Source organism: Nyctereutes procyonoides, unplaced genomic scaffold, assembly GCF_905146905.1.
Source record: "Nyctereutes procyonoides isolate TBG_1078 unplaced genomic scaffold, NYPRO_anot_genome, whole genome shotgun sequence".
NCBI lineage: Eukaryota > Metazoa > Chordata > Mammalia > Carnivora > Canidae > Nyctereutes > Nyctereutes procyonoides.
Window position 1 is genome coordinate 24663063 of NW_026575135.1, and position 19441 is coordinate 24682503.

Sequence of the window (19441 nt, forward strand, 5' to 3'; positions counted from 1 at the left end):
GGGACTCACCTCTATCTTCTGGTAGACCTCCCTAAACATGCCAGGGATCACGTACTGACGCTCCACCGCCTGGATCTCATCTCTCGTTGGCCAGATGTCTTTCAGAAATACCTGTTGTCCCTTTGCATTGACCCCTGGGGAAAACAAGTTTATTAGTGAGAAAAACTGCATTTAATATTCCTTTTCATGATCACATCCAGCCAGATCCCGTTCTCTGTGGTAGTAATGTTCTGTAAAGTCCACGCAAGTGCTATGTAGAGGAGCCTGAATTGCTGGCGCAAGGGAGCATGACTTAGGCTCCTGAGAGCCCCTCGTCACGTTTTCGGCAACTGATCAATACACGATCTTGCTTTATGTGTGCTTCTGCTTAAAGACGCCTTATCTAATACATCTTGTGGATGAGTTAATACTGAAGTCACAGCCAACAGCACTCAATTCAGGCGTGAACAAAGTCGGCCTCCCAGGGGCACACCACACAGCCTTCTTGGGCTTATGCGTACTAGACAGGATTTCGGCACTATGCCTGGGGGCTATTTAAAAAAGTGAAATCACCCAAACCACAAAAATGTAGAAAAACAGCATTCACCCCTCTGTGCGGGGCTGTAAATGACCGTGGAGGCATGACCAGTATTGATTTGGAGGTTAAAATACATCTTAGTGAACAGACAAATGTGCCAATATCGAATCCATATAGAACGAGGATCAACTAGAACTCTAGTTGTGATTTCCTGAAAGTAAATTTAAGGGGCACTGTTTTCATATTATTGAATCTACTCGGAATGGAGCGAGGAGGACACAAGACCTCCAGAGGAAAGGAAACAGAGCATCATTTCTCTGGCTTTGGGGAAGTTGATGAGTTCCTACAGCGGCTACGTTAAGATAGTGCCTATCATTTGACAGAAGCAGGAGCCAGACAGAGAAGAACTGGGGGAGGTGCCAGGATAGCAGGCTCTCTATGACTTGTTGGATTTACTTCCTTTCCTTGTCCCCTATCCTTCGGTGGATTCTTGACTATTGCAGTTCCGTCTTCGTCATGTTTGGGAGAGAAAAGAACAGACTCTCCTTATCTTTGTTAGTTCTATCTTAGTTCTGCTTTACTCCAGTGATATCTTCAAATTCACTGGAAAAAAAAACAAACAAACAAGCATAGCTGCACAAACGCAACCTTACCCAGTGGTTCCTTCTCAAAGTCGATCCTGACGGTGCCAGCGATCGCGTACGCTATCACTAAGGGCGGGGAGGCTAGATAGTTGGCCCGGGTGTTGGGGTGGACTCGACCTTCGAAATTCCTGTTCCCAGACAGTACTCCAACAGCTACAAGGTCTCCCTGTGGCCGGCAACAGAAAAATCAGGTCACCCAGAGAAGGAGCTGCCGAGGCTTCTCATCTTATGCCACCTGCTAAACTCTCCCGTCACTGGGGATAGAGCTCCTTAACATGGCTTGCACCTGGTCCTCTGCCTGCAGGGAGAAAAGCATGCACGGGTGTCCCTGGGGAGACACGGAGTGAAAGGACAGAGACATGTTTCTGCTCCCGAGGAAATCCCAGGTGGGCCAGAAGGCAGCATCCTGGTTACTTGGCTGCCTGGGGCCTGAGGATAGAAGGAAATGTCCAAACAGCTGAAAGCTACAGGAAGCCACACAGACCTATGTTAATTCTGTAATTCACGCGAAGCAACCCAAATACTGTTTCTCAATGCTACAGGACTTATGGAACAAAAATCAAACCAGTGCAATGTAGTTTCGATTGCATTGTTTGCATGGAGACATGTCTGACTTTGAGCCAGTTTCAGATGACCAAGAACAAATAGTTGTGGAGCTGTCTGTCATGAAAACCAGCACTGGCTGAGCACTCGTGTGCCAGGCACTCCTCAAAGTCTTTTATGTCCATTATCATCTCCATGCTCCAACTCTGTGAAACAGGGACTACTATCATCTCCAATTTACAGTTGGGAAAACTGAGGCACAAGGTAGATAGCCAGTCAGCTTGCCTCCAAAGACCATACATCTAAACACAACCCCTGCTTCTCTGGACCTTCTGGAGATGACCAGCATTTCGGTCACACATTGTGTGAAAAGAGACAACAGCTCTGAAGCCCTCCGGGCTCCTCTGCAATTACCTGCGTGATGGCTTCCACCACAGCTTCGGGTAAGGGCCCACTGTTGCCAATGCAGGTCATGCAACCGTAGCCCACCACATCAAACCTAGACGCAGAGAGAGAAGCACAGACGGAAAGTGACGCTCAGCGAGCCCCTCTGCTGGTGACAGCTCTAGAGACCACTGAATTAAAGAGAACAGCAGTGTGGGGAATAAGTTTAGTACTGTTTCAATAAAGCTTTCATTCTTAGGAGCATTTTAGATATATATTTTTTTAATTTTAAGTACAATCTACTCCCCAACATGGGGGCTTGAACCCACAACCCCAAGGTCAAGAACCGCATGTTCTACCAACTGAGCCAGCCAGGTGGAGCATTTTAACATACTCTTCGTCCATTCTAGATCATTCAATTAGAGTCCTTTTTGAGTAAAGTGTAAAAAAGAGCCTAACTGAATGATCTAGACTTTCCGAAAGCTGAAATCACATATGCCATTTATTTTTTCTATTCACTACTTTGATTGTATCATCCCATTGTATCACTGACTTTTAGGAGACAAATGAGTAAAATCTTTCTCAACCAAATTAGGAGTAGTGGGGAAACTGCAGGAATTGCATTTGGTAACAAATGACTCGTTTATGCCAAGGAATCAGAACATTCTTAGCCATGGTAATTATTTTCATACCAAAGAGCAGACTCTCGGCTTTTGAGCCAATGCTAGCCCACAGCACACCTCTGTCAATTGAGGAAAGGCACCCCTTCCTCTAGAAGGTGCAGCGCCACACCAAAGCGCAGGCTTGGCTTCAGCCCTGCTTTGCCCTTCAAGGGCACCGTGGTATGATGAACAACCAGCACAACCGTCAATGGGAGGCCTCTACTCTGTTGAAATGTAAGTGCTGCTCACTGTCTGACAAGACTATTTAGATACCAAGACTAATTAGACAAGCTGACACATGCTACAAGGTGATACAGTAAGAGACATCTGGGATAAAATACAACAAAAGCAATGGTGTAAAAGAAAATTCTTCCTCACCCAAGCTGGGACAGATACGGCATGACTCCGCTTTCTCGCAGGTAGTAGGTGACCACCCCACTTCCAGGAGACAGGCTAGTTTTGATGTAAGGCTTCACCGTGAGGCCAGCATTCACAGCTTTCTTTGCTAACAACCCTGTGCAATGTAAACACTGACAATGTGAGGTGGCTGCCCCTCTAGGTGCCAGGATAGCTCAGGAAAGAGCCTGCCCCTTCATTCTGCATCTCCTACCCCGATGTGACAAAGCCCCAATGGTGCTTTCTGCTCTTTCTGTCGCCTCGCAGAAATCAAAAGCTCATTGGCCCAAAGTCATCTATGCGAACACGGTAAACTCAAAATTAGTCATGGGAACGAAAAGAGAGAGGCCTTTTTTTTTTTTTTAAAGAGATAAACCTAAAAACATTTAGGAATATGTTACAAAGTAAGTTTTTGTTTGTTTGTTTGGGATGAGCTTTTAATCAGAAACATAGGCAGTAACATATGTTTGAAAAATATATATGAAACATAGAACCTTCCATTTGTAACTTGCTATGGAAAATCCACGCTAATGCAACATTAAGTTTGGGGTTTTAATTGCACAGAAGTCAGGGAATTCAGAGTTCAAGTTCCCATAGCAAGCAAGCTTTACTCCACACGTTGCATCCCAGGACCTTCCTGAGTGGGGTGACCTAATTCTTTGGTAAAATGTGGTGTAATGAAAAGTGACAGAAAAGATTTCTCCTCATGGTGACAATTCCTATCATCCCGAGCAAGACAGACAGTGGTCAATTTTAGCTACGTAAACTGTACCCTTTTTGATGTACAGCAGTCCTCGGTGACCCAAATGACAAACAATGTCACTGTCATGCCTCAGTCAGGAGGTCCAGGTCTTGGCAATGTGCTAACAGAGTAAATTTTAAATGTTGGAGGGAAAAACAATCTTTCCAATTACGTTTTATTTGGATGAAAATTTTAATTGGTTGGGCCCTTTCTTAAAGGATATGAATTGTGTGCTGGCTGGTAAGGAGTACACAGTCTAGAGTAAAAATCTTGTCCCTGGGTATTTTTTTAAAGTAGAAAATTACGGGCCCCAGGCTACTGGAATTTTAGCAAATACAGAGGCCACTACAGAGACAATGGGTGCTCTCTTAGGATGTATCATAGAATTTGGAAAGAAATGGCGGGGGGGGGGGGGGGTGGATAAAAAGGCACAAAAAGCTATAGATAAGCTGGTGACTTGTCTTAAGGAAACTCATTTGCTCCAGATAAGAAAAGCTTAGGTATCAACAGATGAGTTCTTGGACAAAGGTTTTCCCAGGGCAGCCTGGGTGGCTCAGAGGTTTAGCGCCGCCTTTGGCCCTTGGCCCGGGACCTGATCCTGGAGTCCTGGGATCGAGTCTTGTGTTGGGCTCCCTGCATAGAGCCTGCTTCTCCCTCTGCCTGTGTCTCTGCCTTTCTCTCTCTGTGTGTCTCTCATGAATAAATAAATAAAATATTTTTTTTTTTTTAAAGAAGGTTTTCCCTATGTACTCGTGCACTTTATAAAAAAAGAACTCTCTGATGATGATCTTTGGAACTCCCAAGAGTTCCTTGGGAATGATAAAAAAAAAAAAAAAAGTGGACACTAAACACTCTTCTATTAATAAAACTCCGTATGTAAATATTAACTACTTGCCCAGAATTGCATAACATCTGAGGAAGTTTTATCAACTGGTGACCTGTGCCCTAATTTAGATGCACCTGACAATACTTCTAAGACAGACTGAAATCCGCAGTACAAAAAGGCCTATTGAGGGTTTTTTAGAGGCTAATCAATCTGTGATATGAAAACAGTTTTTTTCTTCTAGAGTCTGACACAAGATTCTAAACTTTACCAGAAAGTCATCTTTTTTTTTCTTCTACTTATTTTCTGTTAATTCTAAGGACTGGTATGCATTATAGATTCTACTTTAAATACTTTGTTTTGGATGCTACTTATTATATAAATACTACTGGGCCAATAATCTCTGCATTTGGGAAAGACAAGGTTCAGGGAACTACACGTACAACTCAGGGAAACCCCAGGGTTGTGTCTTGAAAGACTTCTACCCATGTGTCCACATGATTGTGGGGAGGGATTCACATGCACTCACCTGCTCCTAACATCACAGATGGATTACTGGTGTTTGTGCAGCTAGTAATGGCAGCGATGACCACAGAACCATGAGTAAGGGTGAATTCACTATTATTATAGATAAACGTCTTATGGTCATTATGATGGTCCAGAGCAACCTGGAATCCTTTAAACCCTTGCTATGGGAAGAAAAAAAAATTGTATATATATATACCCGCATACACAAACACACACACACACACACACATACACACACAGTGAAATGTTCTCACTTTAGAAGAAAAATAAATACCTTGGTAACTATAATTTTAAAAGCCAATTTTTAACAAAAGTCACTGGCTGAGATATAAATATCTGAACTCTGAAATGCTACAGAAAAATTAAAGTCCTCTTTATTGTTTTTAAATCTTTATAAAAAGCAGTCATCATTTCTGAATCTTACTCTGTTTTGAAGTCCTATTAACAATTACTTGTCTCTCATCTCGAAAATGCTAAAACTACAAATTTAGTTCCAAGTTAGTCTAATTAAATCCGATGACATTATTGTGGAGTTTCATGAATGTAAACCATGGCCACAGATTCTAACATGAGGGAAATTTAGAAAAATGTGCCATTTTTGGTCAGATTCAACGAGTTATGATCGATGAGGCAAATAAAGTACAGCTGAACATTTGGTGTCATGCTAGTGGCCCAAGGATAAAACTCATCACATAATCTTAATCATCACCTGGGGAAATGTTCATTGAAAATCTACTGCATACAAGATGTCATGCTAGGTACTTTGTGGGTACAAAGGTGATTCTGACACAAATCCTATACTCAAACATACGGTCTAATAAGGGAAATCAGACATGCAAATAAAATGAAGGACCAGCAATGTAAGTTTAAGAACATGGATGCCATCAAAGGGTTCCAGACCAAGGGCCATGAAAGTTCAAATGAGGGATGGATGGTTTTCTGCCATGAGATGTGAGCCCATGCTCTGGAGGGGCCAAGAGATTCGGACATGCTGGGAAGGGGAGGAGACACGCAGGTGGATGGAGGTGAGGCGTGAACAAAAGTACACTGGCCAGAAGAGCTAGGGCAAGTCAAGTGAACCATGTGACAAGAGTCACATGAAGGGTGGGTTTGCTTTCACAGAGGCGGGCTGAGCTGTGTTCAAAGATGGTAAAGTGCTCAAGGAAGCTGTGTGGCCCTTGGCTAACGGGAGAGGCTCAAAGGACTTCAGGATGGAGAGGAAATGCCCTCAGCATCAGGCTCTGGGAAGCTTCCTCATCAGAGGGTGAAAAGAAGTATGGGCTCTACGGAACGGGGTGTGGGGCCAGGTCGGGGAGGGCTTCCACCTGCCTCTCCCCGGCCCCTACCTTGGCTCCAAGGCAGCTCTCAAAGTCCTTTTTCATGTCGGCCACGGCTACTTTGTCCTGAGGCCTCTTTGGTCCACTGCAGCAAGGCACGACTGTTCTCAGATTTAGTTCCACCACCTGTCCACCCAAAAGATAAGGAGCTCAGGAACGGACAGCATACTCTCCGAGAAAAGACGCAAGTGGTACCAGGGAGCCAGCGATACCACACCCACAAAGACAAACTAAACCACCACATCCATACACAAGGAGTCAATGTCCTTTTTAATACTTAAGGAATGAACTTCCAAAGACCAGGATGGGCACATCAGTGGTGTGGGACAGGCAGGAAGTTCTGTCACCTCTTGGAGAGATCAGGGTGGGGACCTAGCTGCTGGCCAGCATTTTCCATGCATCCCTCTTTGCAAAGCAGCTGATACAGCCTTTTTAATGCTACACGGAGTTTGAGACGGGTTTTCTGCTATGATACATAAACCACCATACTTTTTGCTAAAATGATTTGGTAGGATGCCACTATTTAGTCACCGATGCCAGGAAACGGGCCTGGGTCTCACTGCCTATTCCCTTCCCTTGGTGGACTGTGAAAAAAAAACCAGGGTCTCACATCTAGGTTACCCCCTCCAGGCTTGCCTGTCAGGAAAAATGTGGCATCAGTTTGCCCCCCAGAAATGAAGGTAAGTCACTGGAAAAACCAGAATGAATTGCTCTGCTTAACCTCCATTTCTCTTCCAGCTACCCTGAGGAGATTAGCCTTCAAGCAGCCCTCCTCCCTCTGGTGAAGTCCTTCTTCAAAGGTCTTCCACACTAGCAGGTCCGAAAGGGGGCACACTCAGCCTAATGGCCAGGAGGAAAGGAAGATGTTATTTTACATTTATAATTCCTTATCTTTTTGATGGTTTCAGTCTCTTAAAACCTTATTGTTCTGTGATGACTTGGCAGTGACTAATTTCCTACAAGTTCACCCCCTCGGAAGACACACACACGATGAGGCTCAGAGCCTCAAGGAAGAGGAAATGCACGCTCTCTCGTACCTGGGCAAAGTCTGGGTCTTGAGAAGGGTCACTGAAATCCCGAAACATTCCGACAGCTTGAAGGTACTTTTTCATCCGCTTTACTTTGTCTTCATCACGACCTAAATGGACATTTTAAGAAATAACCAGTAACAGACATTAGGATTTCGTGATGAAAACTAATGCCTCCACTAGCAGTTATACAAGTAAGGTGCATTGCATTCACACAAACAACAAAAGCTCTGCTGGTATTTCAACTTCCAGTCTCACATTCTGACTCTGGCTGATGCTGTTTTTTAGGGGTTTGTCAACCAATCTGGGCTCTTCTCAAGAAGATTCTGGTCCTACCTGTTAATACTCCCCCTCTCCCCTTTTGGTCATCATCCTTCATTCAGGGGATCTCAGGCTTAGTTAATTGTCAAAGCACACCTTAATTACTAGGATCGCTTGCTTCCTGTCAAATAACTACAAGTAGATGACCAGTACAAATATCTAAGCTTCCAGAACACCTAAGCTCTTTCTACTGGCCAAACCGTTGTGTCTATGTCATATCTTGTGAAATCCCAATAATCATTTTGACTCCATAGAGAAAAGAAAAAAAAAAAACCCTAAAAAACTGTGAATGTGACCCTGTATCCTCCAAGGGGCAGAGGCGGAAGGCAGCGCTTGGATCCTCAGAGCTCTATGCACTTTGCACAGGGCGTTCTGCTCGCACAGGGCTGCACACTTACCCGTCTGTAGCAGGTATTTGATGCTAACTTCATCGACTGGGAAAAATGCAGCGGTCGCTCCATACTCAGGACACATGTTCGCAATGGTGGCGCGGTCAGCAATGGACAACTGGGCTACTCCTGGCCCAAAAAACTCCACAAACTTGCCTACTACCCCCACCTGGCGCAGGTGCTGAGAAGAACAAGAGAAAACCTTGAGACTCCATAACCTATATTTAAAATGCACTTTGTCATTCTTATAAATTAGCCTGGTGAGTAAACATAGAAAATAAATTGGCCCAGCATAGTTTTGATTACTTTGAAAAATAAAATTTAAAAAATTCTGTTAATTAAATACCATCCAGAATCTTGGATTGGATCTTGGAACAGAAAAGGGTCATTACTGAAAAAACTGGCTAAGTTTCTAGTTTAGTGTCATACCAGCGTTCTTCATTTTGATTAATGTACCATGGTTATGTGAGATGTTAACATTTGGGAAAGTTGGGAGAAAGGTAACAGGGATTCTCTGTATTACCTGTATTTACATCAACTCTCGTGTAAATCTAAAATTATATCAAAACAGTTATTACCAAAAAGAAAAGAAAAAGAGAAAGTAATGCCCTAAACACAAGTAACATTGATAAAAGTTTTCCAAAATGAGAAGGACTTTTTCCTCTCTAATGAGTTACTGGAAGTGCTAAAAATTAAATAAATTCTTTCCAACTCGAATGATCTTGCACTAGTTAAGTAAATAAGAGGCTTATTTTCAAGGGTTATAATGAACAAATTTCCTGAACACAAGTGCAAATGAAATGTAACCAAAAGATCCAGCCAGTCTGGTTCACATCTCTTTTCCAGACATGCCATCTGCCAAGGCTGAGGCATTGGTGGCTGATGCGGCCCTGCATGAAGCCAGTTTCATGAACCATGTGGACAATCAGAAGGATGGGCTCTTGAGGTTATGTGGGCTTCTGCTAAATTCTATGGGCAAGTCCTACATTATTCTACATGTGAGGATCAATGCACAGACATCTACAATAAGTTACAATATTCCAATAAATGCAATTCCAAAGTCCATAAAGATCAAATCAAAGAGAAACATTTTTGGCCTTTAACAGGACAGTAGCTATCCCTAACACTCCAAGCCTCCTAAATATATAACCAGAAAAGATATGTGATAATAGAAGAATGTTTGTGATAACAGAATAATTTCACTTTTCTAATAATCTTGCAAAATGAAATGGCTCTCCTTTTTGCAAAGCAAATCACAAAAAAAGATTATTTTGCAAAAGCTAAAGAAAAAGAAAAAAAAACACTATTTCCAGCTTGGAGAAACATCTGTTACAATAATATAACTTTGAATACAGAGAAGGGAATTAAGAAAGTCAGACATTAAATTCACAGAAGCAGCTTGTTATTTACACATAAGGGAGACTCATGTGGAAAAATGTAGTCAAAGTATAAACACATGCCTGGGAATAAGTCATACCACCTTGGGAAAGTGGTTATCTCTAGGAATGCGGAGGATGGCTTAGGCCATAAATATTTCATTTTATTTCTTAAAAAATATACATACATGGAGAGCTCTGAAGCAAATACGGCAAAATGTTACCATCTGTTAAATCTAGGTGGTGGCGCCTACGAATGTCATTTTAACTTCTGTGTATTTGAACTCTGTCACACTTTCAAAATATATTTTTTTTAAAGTAAAGGATCCATGTAGTCACAGAAGAGTAAAATGAACATAACTGTCTAACACATAGCCACAGAACTGTCCCTTTATCTCATCTCTTTTTAAAAATCATCAACATACTGTTTCCTAACATCGTCCACTTCCTCCCTGTCACTGTCTGTTCGAGACCACGGGAGAGGCAGCATATCATTACCTTGGTAATGGTGAGCACGATGTCCGTGGACGTTACCAGAGGGTGGGGATTTCCCAAGAGCCTGTAGCCGATCACCTGGGGGAGCACCATGCTGATTGGCTGACCCAGCATGACCGCTTCTGCTTCGATACCACCCACTCCTGCAAAGCCAGCATGACACAAGGATGCTTTCAGTGTGCTTCACTATGGAATTCAACCCCGTTACAAGGTTTTACTAGCATAGATCTGGGTTCTTTTTTTTTTTTTTTAAAGACTTTATTTATTTATTTATTCATGAGAGAGAGAGAGAGAGAGAGAGAGTGAGAGAGAGAGAGAGAGAGGCAGAGACACAGGCAGAGGGAGAAGCAGGCTCCATGCAGGAAGCCTGATGTGGGACTTGATCCCGGGACTCTAGGATCACGCTCTGAGCCAATGGCAGGTGCTAAACTGCTGAGCCACCCAGGGATCCCCTAGATCTGGGGTCTATAAAGAATAGTTATCTTTCCTCTGTTTCCCTCTACATAATTTTTAACAAGTATTTCTCAGAATGTGGTCCCCAGAACACCTGTATCAAAACCGCCTTGATTCAATACCAAGTGGAGAATGGGGTTTGGGAGTCTCCATTTTTAACAAACAGCTACAGTGATTTGCATTTATTCTAATGTCCCTAACCTTTATTCCAGTTCATTCTTCCACACATTATTTTTGAGTCCCTACTAGGCATGAGGTACTTTTCTAGGCACTGGAAATAGAGCAGTAAAAACAAAACACAAAAATACCTCTTTGATATGTGTGATCACACAAAGTCATGCTCCCGGGATGTCACAGTATTAGTGTAAATCAAGCTACACACATATACAAATAGCATATACAGAATAGGATCCTGGAACAATACTCACCCCAACCAAGGACACCCAAACCATCAATCATGGTAGTGTGCGAATCCGTGCCAACAAGGCTGTCTGGGTAATAATAGCCATCATGATCAAATACCACTCTTGCCAAATACTCCAGATTCACTTGGTGGATGATTCCTGAGCCAGGAGGGATAATCCGCATGTTGAGGAAAGCCTGGGAACCCCACTAGGATTGAGAATGGAAAGAACACTATTAAAACCTGATGCATTTCTATGTGGCCCATCTCCTCGGCACCTCTCTTTGTGCTGTACCCATATATATAAAGAAACAACCAGTGAAACCAAACTCTGCTCATACCTTTAAAAATTCAAATCGTTCTCTATTTCTTTCAAACTCCAGGTCTTGATTCTTCTGTAAACTGTCTGTCCTGTTAGAGAGAAGAACTAAATGTATAAATTTTAAGGTTTAAAAGGTTACCAGTTGAACTTATGGGTGTTGAACAAACTGGCAACTTTGTCTGCAGGCTTGCTGTGTGGTACTGATGCATTCATTCACATGGGAAATGAGAGGGAATCAGCAAAAGTAAAAAGAATAATTATTATTTGGTTCAAGTGATCCCTACAATACCTTTAAACATGGTGAGTAACACACATTAAGTGAATTTAAGTTGAAACTAATCTAATTACAAAGCCTGACTTTTAGGAACAGACTCTAGACATTTATGATGACAACAGCAGCCTAGATATTGAAAGAACTCTTGTTCCCGTATTTCTTTCCCATAGGTGACCTCGTTACACCTCTCTGAGCTGGGCTGCTCCGAGCTGGCAATTTCATCTGTTTCTTTTGGGAGACAGGGAACCAGCAATGCCAGGAGGCCCAGGCATTTATAGAATCACCATCTCCTAGCTCTTGGGCAGAGATTTCAGAGAAGGACGGTGCTACCCAAGAACATTTATAAAGCACAGATTATATGATGAGGTTTACTCAAAGTCATTTAGTCCATCAGGAATGACACAGGCAGAGCAGGGCATCAAAGAAGCTTCTCTAGGGGAGCACCTGGGTGGCTCAGTGGTTGATCCTTGGCTTTGGCTCAGTGCCTGCCTTTGGCTCAGGGTGTAATCCTGGGCTCCTTGGATCAAGTCCCCCATCAGGCTCCCCACAGGGAGCCTGCTTATCCCTCTGCCTGTGTCTTTGCTTCTCTATCTGTGTCTCTCATGAATAAATAAATGAAATCTTAAAAAAAAAAAAAAGAAGAAGAAGAAGAAGAAGAAGAAGCTTCTCCAGGATTTTTATAATCAAATCATGAAGGTAAAATAAACCATAGTTACAACTTTGCTGATGTGGCATACAGAAGGCACTCATAAACTGTATACTATGTAGTCAGTGAACAAAGAATAAGATAGTAAACTAATAGCTAAGACTCAAGTTAGACTTCATTAATTAGTAGTTAATGCTTAGGAATGCCTGGGTGGCTCAGTGGTTGAGCGCCTGCCTTCAGCCCAGGGCCTGATCCTGGAGTCCCGGGATTGAGTCCCACATCGGGCTCCCAGCATGGAGCCTGCTTCTCTCTCTGCCTGTCTCTCTGCCTCTCTCCGTGTGTCTCTCATGAATAAGTAAATAAAATCTTAAAAAAAAAAAAAAAGTAGTTAATGCTTATTAACTACAAGGAACAAGCCACTATTCTAAGTATTTAAAATTTACTTTCTCATTTAGTCTCCATAATAACCCTTTAAGTTAGATGCAACAAACAGCCACATTTTTCAAAAAAGGAAACTGAGATACAGAGAGGTTAAGAAACTTGCTCAAGACCACACAGATAGGGACGCCTGGGTGACTCAGCGGTTCAATGTCTGCCTTTGGCTCAGGGCATCTGGGGATCAAATCCCGCCTCGGGCTCCCTGCGGGGAGCCTGCTTCTCCCTCTGTGTCTCTGCCTCTCTCTGTGTCTGTCATGAATAAATAAATAAAATCTTAAAAAAAAAAAAAAGATCACACAGCTAGTAAACAGTGGAGCTGAAATTCAAACCCTGGCAGACAGAGCCAAAGGGCAGGATTATGACACAGGCTTTATGTGCTTTACCTGCAGGAACTCATCAATCATCATGACAATCTCTCCCAGAGGTACCCCTATTACCTCTATGTGCAGGAGAGGAGCCAAGGCACCGAAAAGTTAGCTCACCTATCCAAGGCCAGACATTTGATGATTATAGAGCCATCATCTGAGCCCGGGTCTGACGGCTATGGGGCCATTCTCTACTTCTCATCCACCCTCTTCCTTCACTTATTCACAGAGCCTACCCTGTGCTACCTGCTGGGAATACAAGGGTACAAACGCAGTGCATGCACTGCCCACTTGGTGCTCAGAGTCCTGGCCAGTGATACAGAGAAGCAACCAGGCAATTATCAGAGAGTGACAATCAATGTCATGATACAAGAAGTACAAGGTGCCAAGGGAACACTCAGAAAAGGTTGCAAATTCAGACCAGAAATGAGGCATGTTTTGCAGAGGAAAATGATATTGGTGCAGACTGAAGGACGAAGTGGAGTCTGCCAGGTAAAGATAGGGAGGTGCTCCTTGGGGAAGAAGGACTGGGAGCACTTATCATTTACTCTACAAAAGCTCCATTCAGTTACCACCCTGTTTTTCTCTTGGTGTGAATACTCGCCAAGGTCAGTGTCAGTTGCTTTAATGGAATTAGTTCCTGAGGGTGCCTCAGAGCAAGAGTCCACAAATTCTAGCTCCATGGGCCAAATCTGGCCCAAAACCTGTACGTGTTTGGCCCTGAAGCAAACAGTAATTTCTACATTTTTAATGGTGGTTTCAAAAAAAAAAAAAAAATACGTGAGCAGAGTATGTAGCCAACAAAACCTAAAATATTTACTCCTGGCCCTTAAAAAAAATCGCTGATCCCTGATGTAGAGTATGAATGTCTGTAGGTGTGTGTATGTGTTAGAGAAAAGCAACAAGTAGAAAGAGAGAAAGGAGAGATGCCAACAGAGAGAAACAAGGCTGGACAAGAATGCTGCCCCCAGAACAGCAGAGCCTCTGGACCCTCTGGACCAGGTATGGCTATTCCTCAAGGTACTTGTCTCCTTCTCACTAATACACTGAGGGCTCCATCCCTCCAGCTCCCATCTGTCTGTTTAAGTCCGCATCCACGTCTCCAATGTATGCTGAGCATCTGCATCAGGAATACCTTGAACACCACACAGTCAACGGGATAACCCCTAACACGCAAGCTTCCTTTCTGAATCTCATCCCCATCTAATGACCTCCCCTCCCACCACTTAGTTTCTACAACTACGGAAGCATTTCTTCTAGAAATAGCCTAGCTGGCTCCTCTGTCAATCTACCTTTGTACGATCACTAGGGACCATTCTCTAAACACAGATCATCAGGACCCATCTGGAACCTGACAATGGCTTCCCATCTTCTAAATAAAGCACGAATCCCTTGCCTTAACAAAGTCCTTCAGTGTAACCTCAAACTTCCTTTATGAATATGAAATATGAATATGAAACCTCTATCACCAGGACCAAATTGCATTCAGCTTCAGCCGCAGCTTCAGCCCCCATGCTCTCCCACACCTCGCTTCCCTCATGCTGCATTCTCTGTGTAGAGCGCCTTTTCCAGGACTCACTCCTTTTAAACCCCTTCCGGACCTGGATCAAGTGATTCTCCAGGTAGAACCCTATGGACAACCTGGGTCAGGATGATTTGGTTACTACATTTACCAACTCCCTGAGGTCATGTGTTCTTTAATTCTAAACTAATTCTAAACTAGTTCAGTTCTAAACTAATCTGTTTCTTAAGCAAATGCCGGCACACAGAGGTCTGTTAAGTAGATTTAACTTAAAAAAAAGGAAGACAGGCATCTTCGAACATTGCTCTTAATCATATGCAGCCCTGCCTCTGGTTCCCCAGTCCTTCTATGGTGCTCTGAACACTTGTGGACGGCCAGTCAGGGACCCTTACCCTCTTGTCTTCAGTGCTAGAAGGACATGAGAACTTTTCACAGCACAAAAGCACGGTTGGAACGGCAAGAGTCACCCCAGAGAATGCTGGGACGTCAGTGTGATATAAACAACATATTCACGGGACAAACAGAAGCCAGAAATGGTTAATCTATTTTAAGATAGGTTAATTTCAAGTAAAAACCTATTTACTTATTAAAACAAAACACTTTTTTTTTTTTTTTTGGCTCAAATTAACAGTTCTAGTTCCTGGAATGAATAAATAGACCTAGAATTTGGATTTTTTCCACAACTCAGAACTTCCCTAAGTTCACCAATCGATTGAGCTTTTAGTAAGTTCTCTGAATACGAATGGCCTCATGGACTAAAGAGTAAATTTCTCCTCAGTTACATAATTTGAATTCAGATTTGGACGTATATCAAAGTTTCTGAGTATTCCATTTAATGGTACTCCAGAAATTCACAAACAGTATTTATTGAGGAGAGAGTTTCCATACCCAGGAAATCTGCTCAGAAATCGTCATGTTAATATGTTGGGATTTTTTTTTTTAAGTTATTTTTGAGATAACTTTGAAAAACTTTACAATAATGAGTTAGTTAGACCCTCCATTCCTAAAAATGGTGACGCCAATTATTCTTATCCAAAAGAGGCAAAGGGCTCAGAAATACTTAAATCAGAGTATCTAACATCCAAGAACCCCTTCCACAGTTTTTCTAGTTCATTTCTGGAAATAGCTGGAAATCAGCCCATAGCACACAGTTCCACAAAAGTTGAAGCATATCACATTTAATTCCTTATAAAAATATGGAAAGAGACTGGGAGGTCAAATTGCAAAACCAACCTTGAGCAATAAAAACAAAACACCACCAATGAAAACACTCCTAACAAAAATGTTCTCTTTAATTTAAAAAAGGGGGGGGGGGGTTTGCTAGATTTGGATATCAGTTTGGATCAAAGTCCTGCCCCCATCCCCTCGGACTTTGCTGTTTCCATAATAATGTTTTCAGTACTGCAGTATAAATGAAAAGAGTCCATAAAAAACTGAAACCAGAGTTGATGGATTTTAAGGTTTGAAGAGGAAAAATCAATAGAGCAAACTTTGCAATTACCCAGATTCATACTGCTTAACAGTCAGGAGTTCTTTGAATATTGAATCAAAAGACTTCAGACATTAAAACAGTTACAATTCTGGCTTCCCTGTACTTTTACCTTCCAGGCAGTGAAATAAAGGTAAATCATCAACACCAGTGAGAATCTCCAAGAAAGATAAAATTGTCCATGATTTTGTGAGGCTACTTTTATAACTTCTGAAGTGGGGTGTTAGGAAATATCCTTGTTATCAAATAGAATAACATTTTGTGTATGTATTTTTAATTTTTCCCTTTGACTCCAAACCATTAAATTGAGCTCATGTGATTTAAGGAGAAAAAAAAGACAAGTTGCCTAAGGATGAGTTTAGAGTCCAAGGGAAAGGGAACAGCTGCTGAGTATCTAGTCTGTTCCAAGAACTGTCAATTCAGGGGACAAAGCAGATTTCTCTTTATTCGGAATTTATCTGGTTTGGATACTGACAACATTAATCTGAGAATGACCAGTCACTACATTTCTCTTTAGGCTGTATGGAACCCACTTAAGTCCTTAAGGAAGCAAGGAAAGTTATTTTTTTTCCTCTTTGAATAGTTTCATACTCTTAAATGATTTTTTGTTATAAAAAACCATAGCCTCTTATCATCAAAATAAATAACAGTTATAAGCCCAGAGATAAATCATTCAGCAGTTTGTCATCTCTTTTTCCAATCTTTTAGTTTTTGTACAACTTTTCACCTAGCTGAGATCACACTCTACGTGCAACTTATATCCGGCTCATTGAGCTGTGACATGAGCACGTTCCAAGTGTTATTAAACATTCTATAATTATAATGGTAAACGTTACCTAATAATTCACTTTAAGGACATATCATGATCTAGTAAATCATTCTCCTTTGTTGGCCATTAAGAATGCTTCTAGGTTTCCATTATTATAAATACTGTCATGAACACTATTTAGTCATTAAGCTACTTGTGAATTCCAGATTATCTATAAAGGGTAATGCTCAGAAGTGGAAATTCCAGGACAAAGGATATGACAATTTCTAATAATCTTCATACATACTGCTTTCATCATTCCTAATTTATAGTATTATCAGCAGGGAATAAAAGTGTCTCCCTCAGGACACCTTTATAATGAATAATGTTTATTTTCTAATCTTAACTCTATTGATAAGAGAAAATGATATCTCAAGGATTTAATCTACTTTTTTTTTATTACTTCTGAAGTTGAAAAGGATTCATATAGCGCTTATCATTGCTTTTCCTTTCATTGTGAAATGTCTACTTTTTTACCCATTTATCTGCTGGGCTTTACTATATATTTTTTTAAAGATTTTATTTATTTATTCATGAGAGATACAGAGGCAGAGGCAGAGACATAGGCAGAGGGAGAAGCAGGCTCCCTGTAGGGAGCTTGATGTGGGACTCAATCTCAGGTTTCCAGGATCTTGATCTGAGCTGAAGGCAGATGCTCAACCACTGAGCTACACAGGTGCCCCCATTCATTTCTTTTAAATTTAGAAAGGTCCTTCTCAAGACATTTGGCACATACTTAAATTTTTTTCTGAAATTTTTGATGATTTAATTTAAAAAATATTAATGCTTTAATTCACAGGAATCACTCTCTCTACCAAATAATTAATTTCCCCAGCACTGAATGTGGTATAGTTCTTTTTTTCCCCACTCAGAGTTGATGATAACTATTTAGTTATTCTTCTTGGTTAAGATACTAGACTTCTAGCAGCACCTGGCTGCCCTCCCTGTGTAATCTTTCTTTCTTTTTTTTTTTTTTTTTTTTAAAGATTTATTTATTTATTTATGAGAGACACAGAAGAGACACAGAGAGAAACAAAGACACAGGCAGAGGGAGAAGCAGGCTCCCTGCAGGGAGCCCGATGTGGGACTCGATCCTAGGACTCCGGGATTACGCCCTGGGCCGAAGGCAGATGCTCAACCACTGAGCCACTCTGGCGTCCCCTCTCTGTGTAATCTTGCAGCTACTTCTACAACAGATGGAATATACTTCCCCACCCCTAATTTATGGCTTGACTGTGACTTGCTTTGATTAATGTCACTGTGAAGAGAAGTGATTCTACACTAGCTCTGATGTAAGCCTCAAGAGATATTGTGGGTTCCCATTTGCCCTCCTGAGCCTCTGTGATCACCAGATAGCTGCTTTCTCCTTCAGCCTGGGCACCAGAAGTAAAAAGAAAAAAATCATAAATTTAAAAAAAGAAGAAAAAAAAGAACCCCCCCCCCACCCTTTACTGGAAAATCTTTGGTAAGTTTGAATTTTTCTGAATACATCTTTTAAAGATTTCTTCTTTTGTTTATCTACATACACACATAAAGAAGACGTGAATTCCAAGACTTTGCACAAAACAGAAAACCCAAGTATCCGTCCTAATCTCTCACCTTCTGTTGAAATCCACCTGGATGGAATGATCGATTACAAGATCGGCAGGACAGACGGGGTTTATTTTCTCTGGATCTCCTCCTAACTTTTTCACAGCATCACGCATTGCAGCAAAGTCAACCACAGCTGGCACACCTCTGAGAAAAGAGAGAATTAAGCAGAAAACAAAACTGTTGAATAAAGTGTACTTTGATTTTTCAGCTTTTGCCTCCACTGACAATTGGCCGTGACACAGTGTCATCAGTGGGTCTGACAATGGATGACTTAGAAAAGTGGAAGTTTCTATATATCTTTCTTTGAGCAGAAATTGGAAGTGCCATGACTGAGTGGTATCTCTACATGCAATTTTGTCACTGCACTAAAGTTAACAACAAATGTGGTCTAAATAGAGACCTTAGGAAAGTAGGCACTTAAAAACCCTGGGTCTGTTACTGCCATGGCTGATTCCCATTCACATGGTGGGGTGATAAAGACCTAGAGAAGATACATGGATCATACCTCCAACTTCAGATCAAATTTAAAGAAATGGATGTAATTCAGAGAAGTATGCTATGAATCAAATTTATACTAGGTGGTTCTCTCCTTTTTATTATTTTAGAGTATAAAATTTGTCCTCTAGAAAAATGAAATTCGGTTCTAAAAGGAATAAAACAACATCATTTAAAAATGGAAAGACGGTGTCTTAAAAAAACAGGCCATGATGGGAAGTAAAGACTCTTGGGAATGGCAAGGTGTGAACTGAGGCTGAATGGCAACAGGTTGGGCCTTGTGAACTACAAGTCTTCCCTAAGGTGACAGCACATCAGTGTTCTAGGGATGGCTGTTTGAAACTGGCTTGTGGGTGATAGGATGTGAGGGAGACAAGATTCCAAGACAGTTATACTCCATGCTATTTCTTCCATCTTCTGCCACTATACTTAAGAATAGGATCTCCAG

The 19441-nt window shown here is 41.7% G+C and overlaps 1 protein-coding gene across 2 annotated transcripts in view; it reads right to left on the minus strand.

The window, feature by feature from the left end:
* ACO1 (aconitase 1) overlaps positions 1–19441 on the minus strand; it is a 58947-nt gene that overhangs the window by 14648 nt on the left and 24858 nt on the right. For both annotated transcript variants that reach the window (XM_055302346.1, XM_055302347.1), the window contains 12 exons: positions 18505–18642; positions 11383–11452; positions 11067–11250; positions 10189–10328; positions 8324–8495; positions 7614–7714; positions 6586–6702; positions 5241–5400; positions 3129–3264; positions 2119–2203; positions 1171–1327; positions 10–134 (listed from right to left, as the gene is read on the minus strand). In XM_055302346.1, the coding sequence (XP_055158321.1) occupies positions 10–134; positions 1171–1327; positions 2119–2203; positions 3129–3264; positions 5241–5400; positions 6586–6702; positions 7614–7714; positions 8324–8495; positions 10189–10328; positions 11067–11250; positions 11383–11452; positions 18505–18642 (1585 nt within the window). The remainder of the gene's footprint in view (positions 1–9; positions 135–1170; positions 1328–2118; positions 2204–3128; positions 3265–5240; positions 5401–6585; positions 6703–7613; positions 7715–8323; positions 8496–10188; positions 10329–11066; positions 11251–11382; positions 11453–18504; positions 18643–19441) is intronic.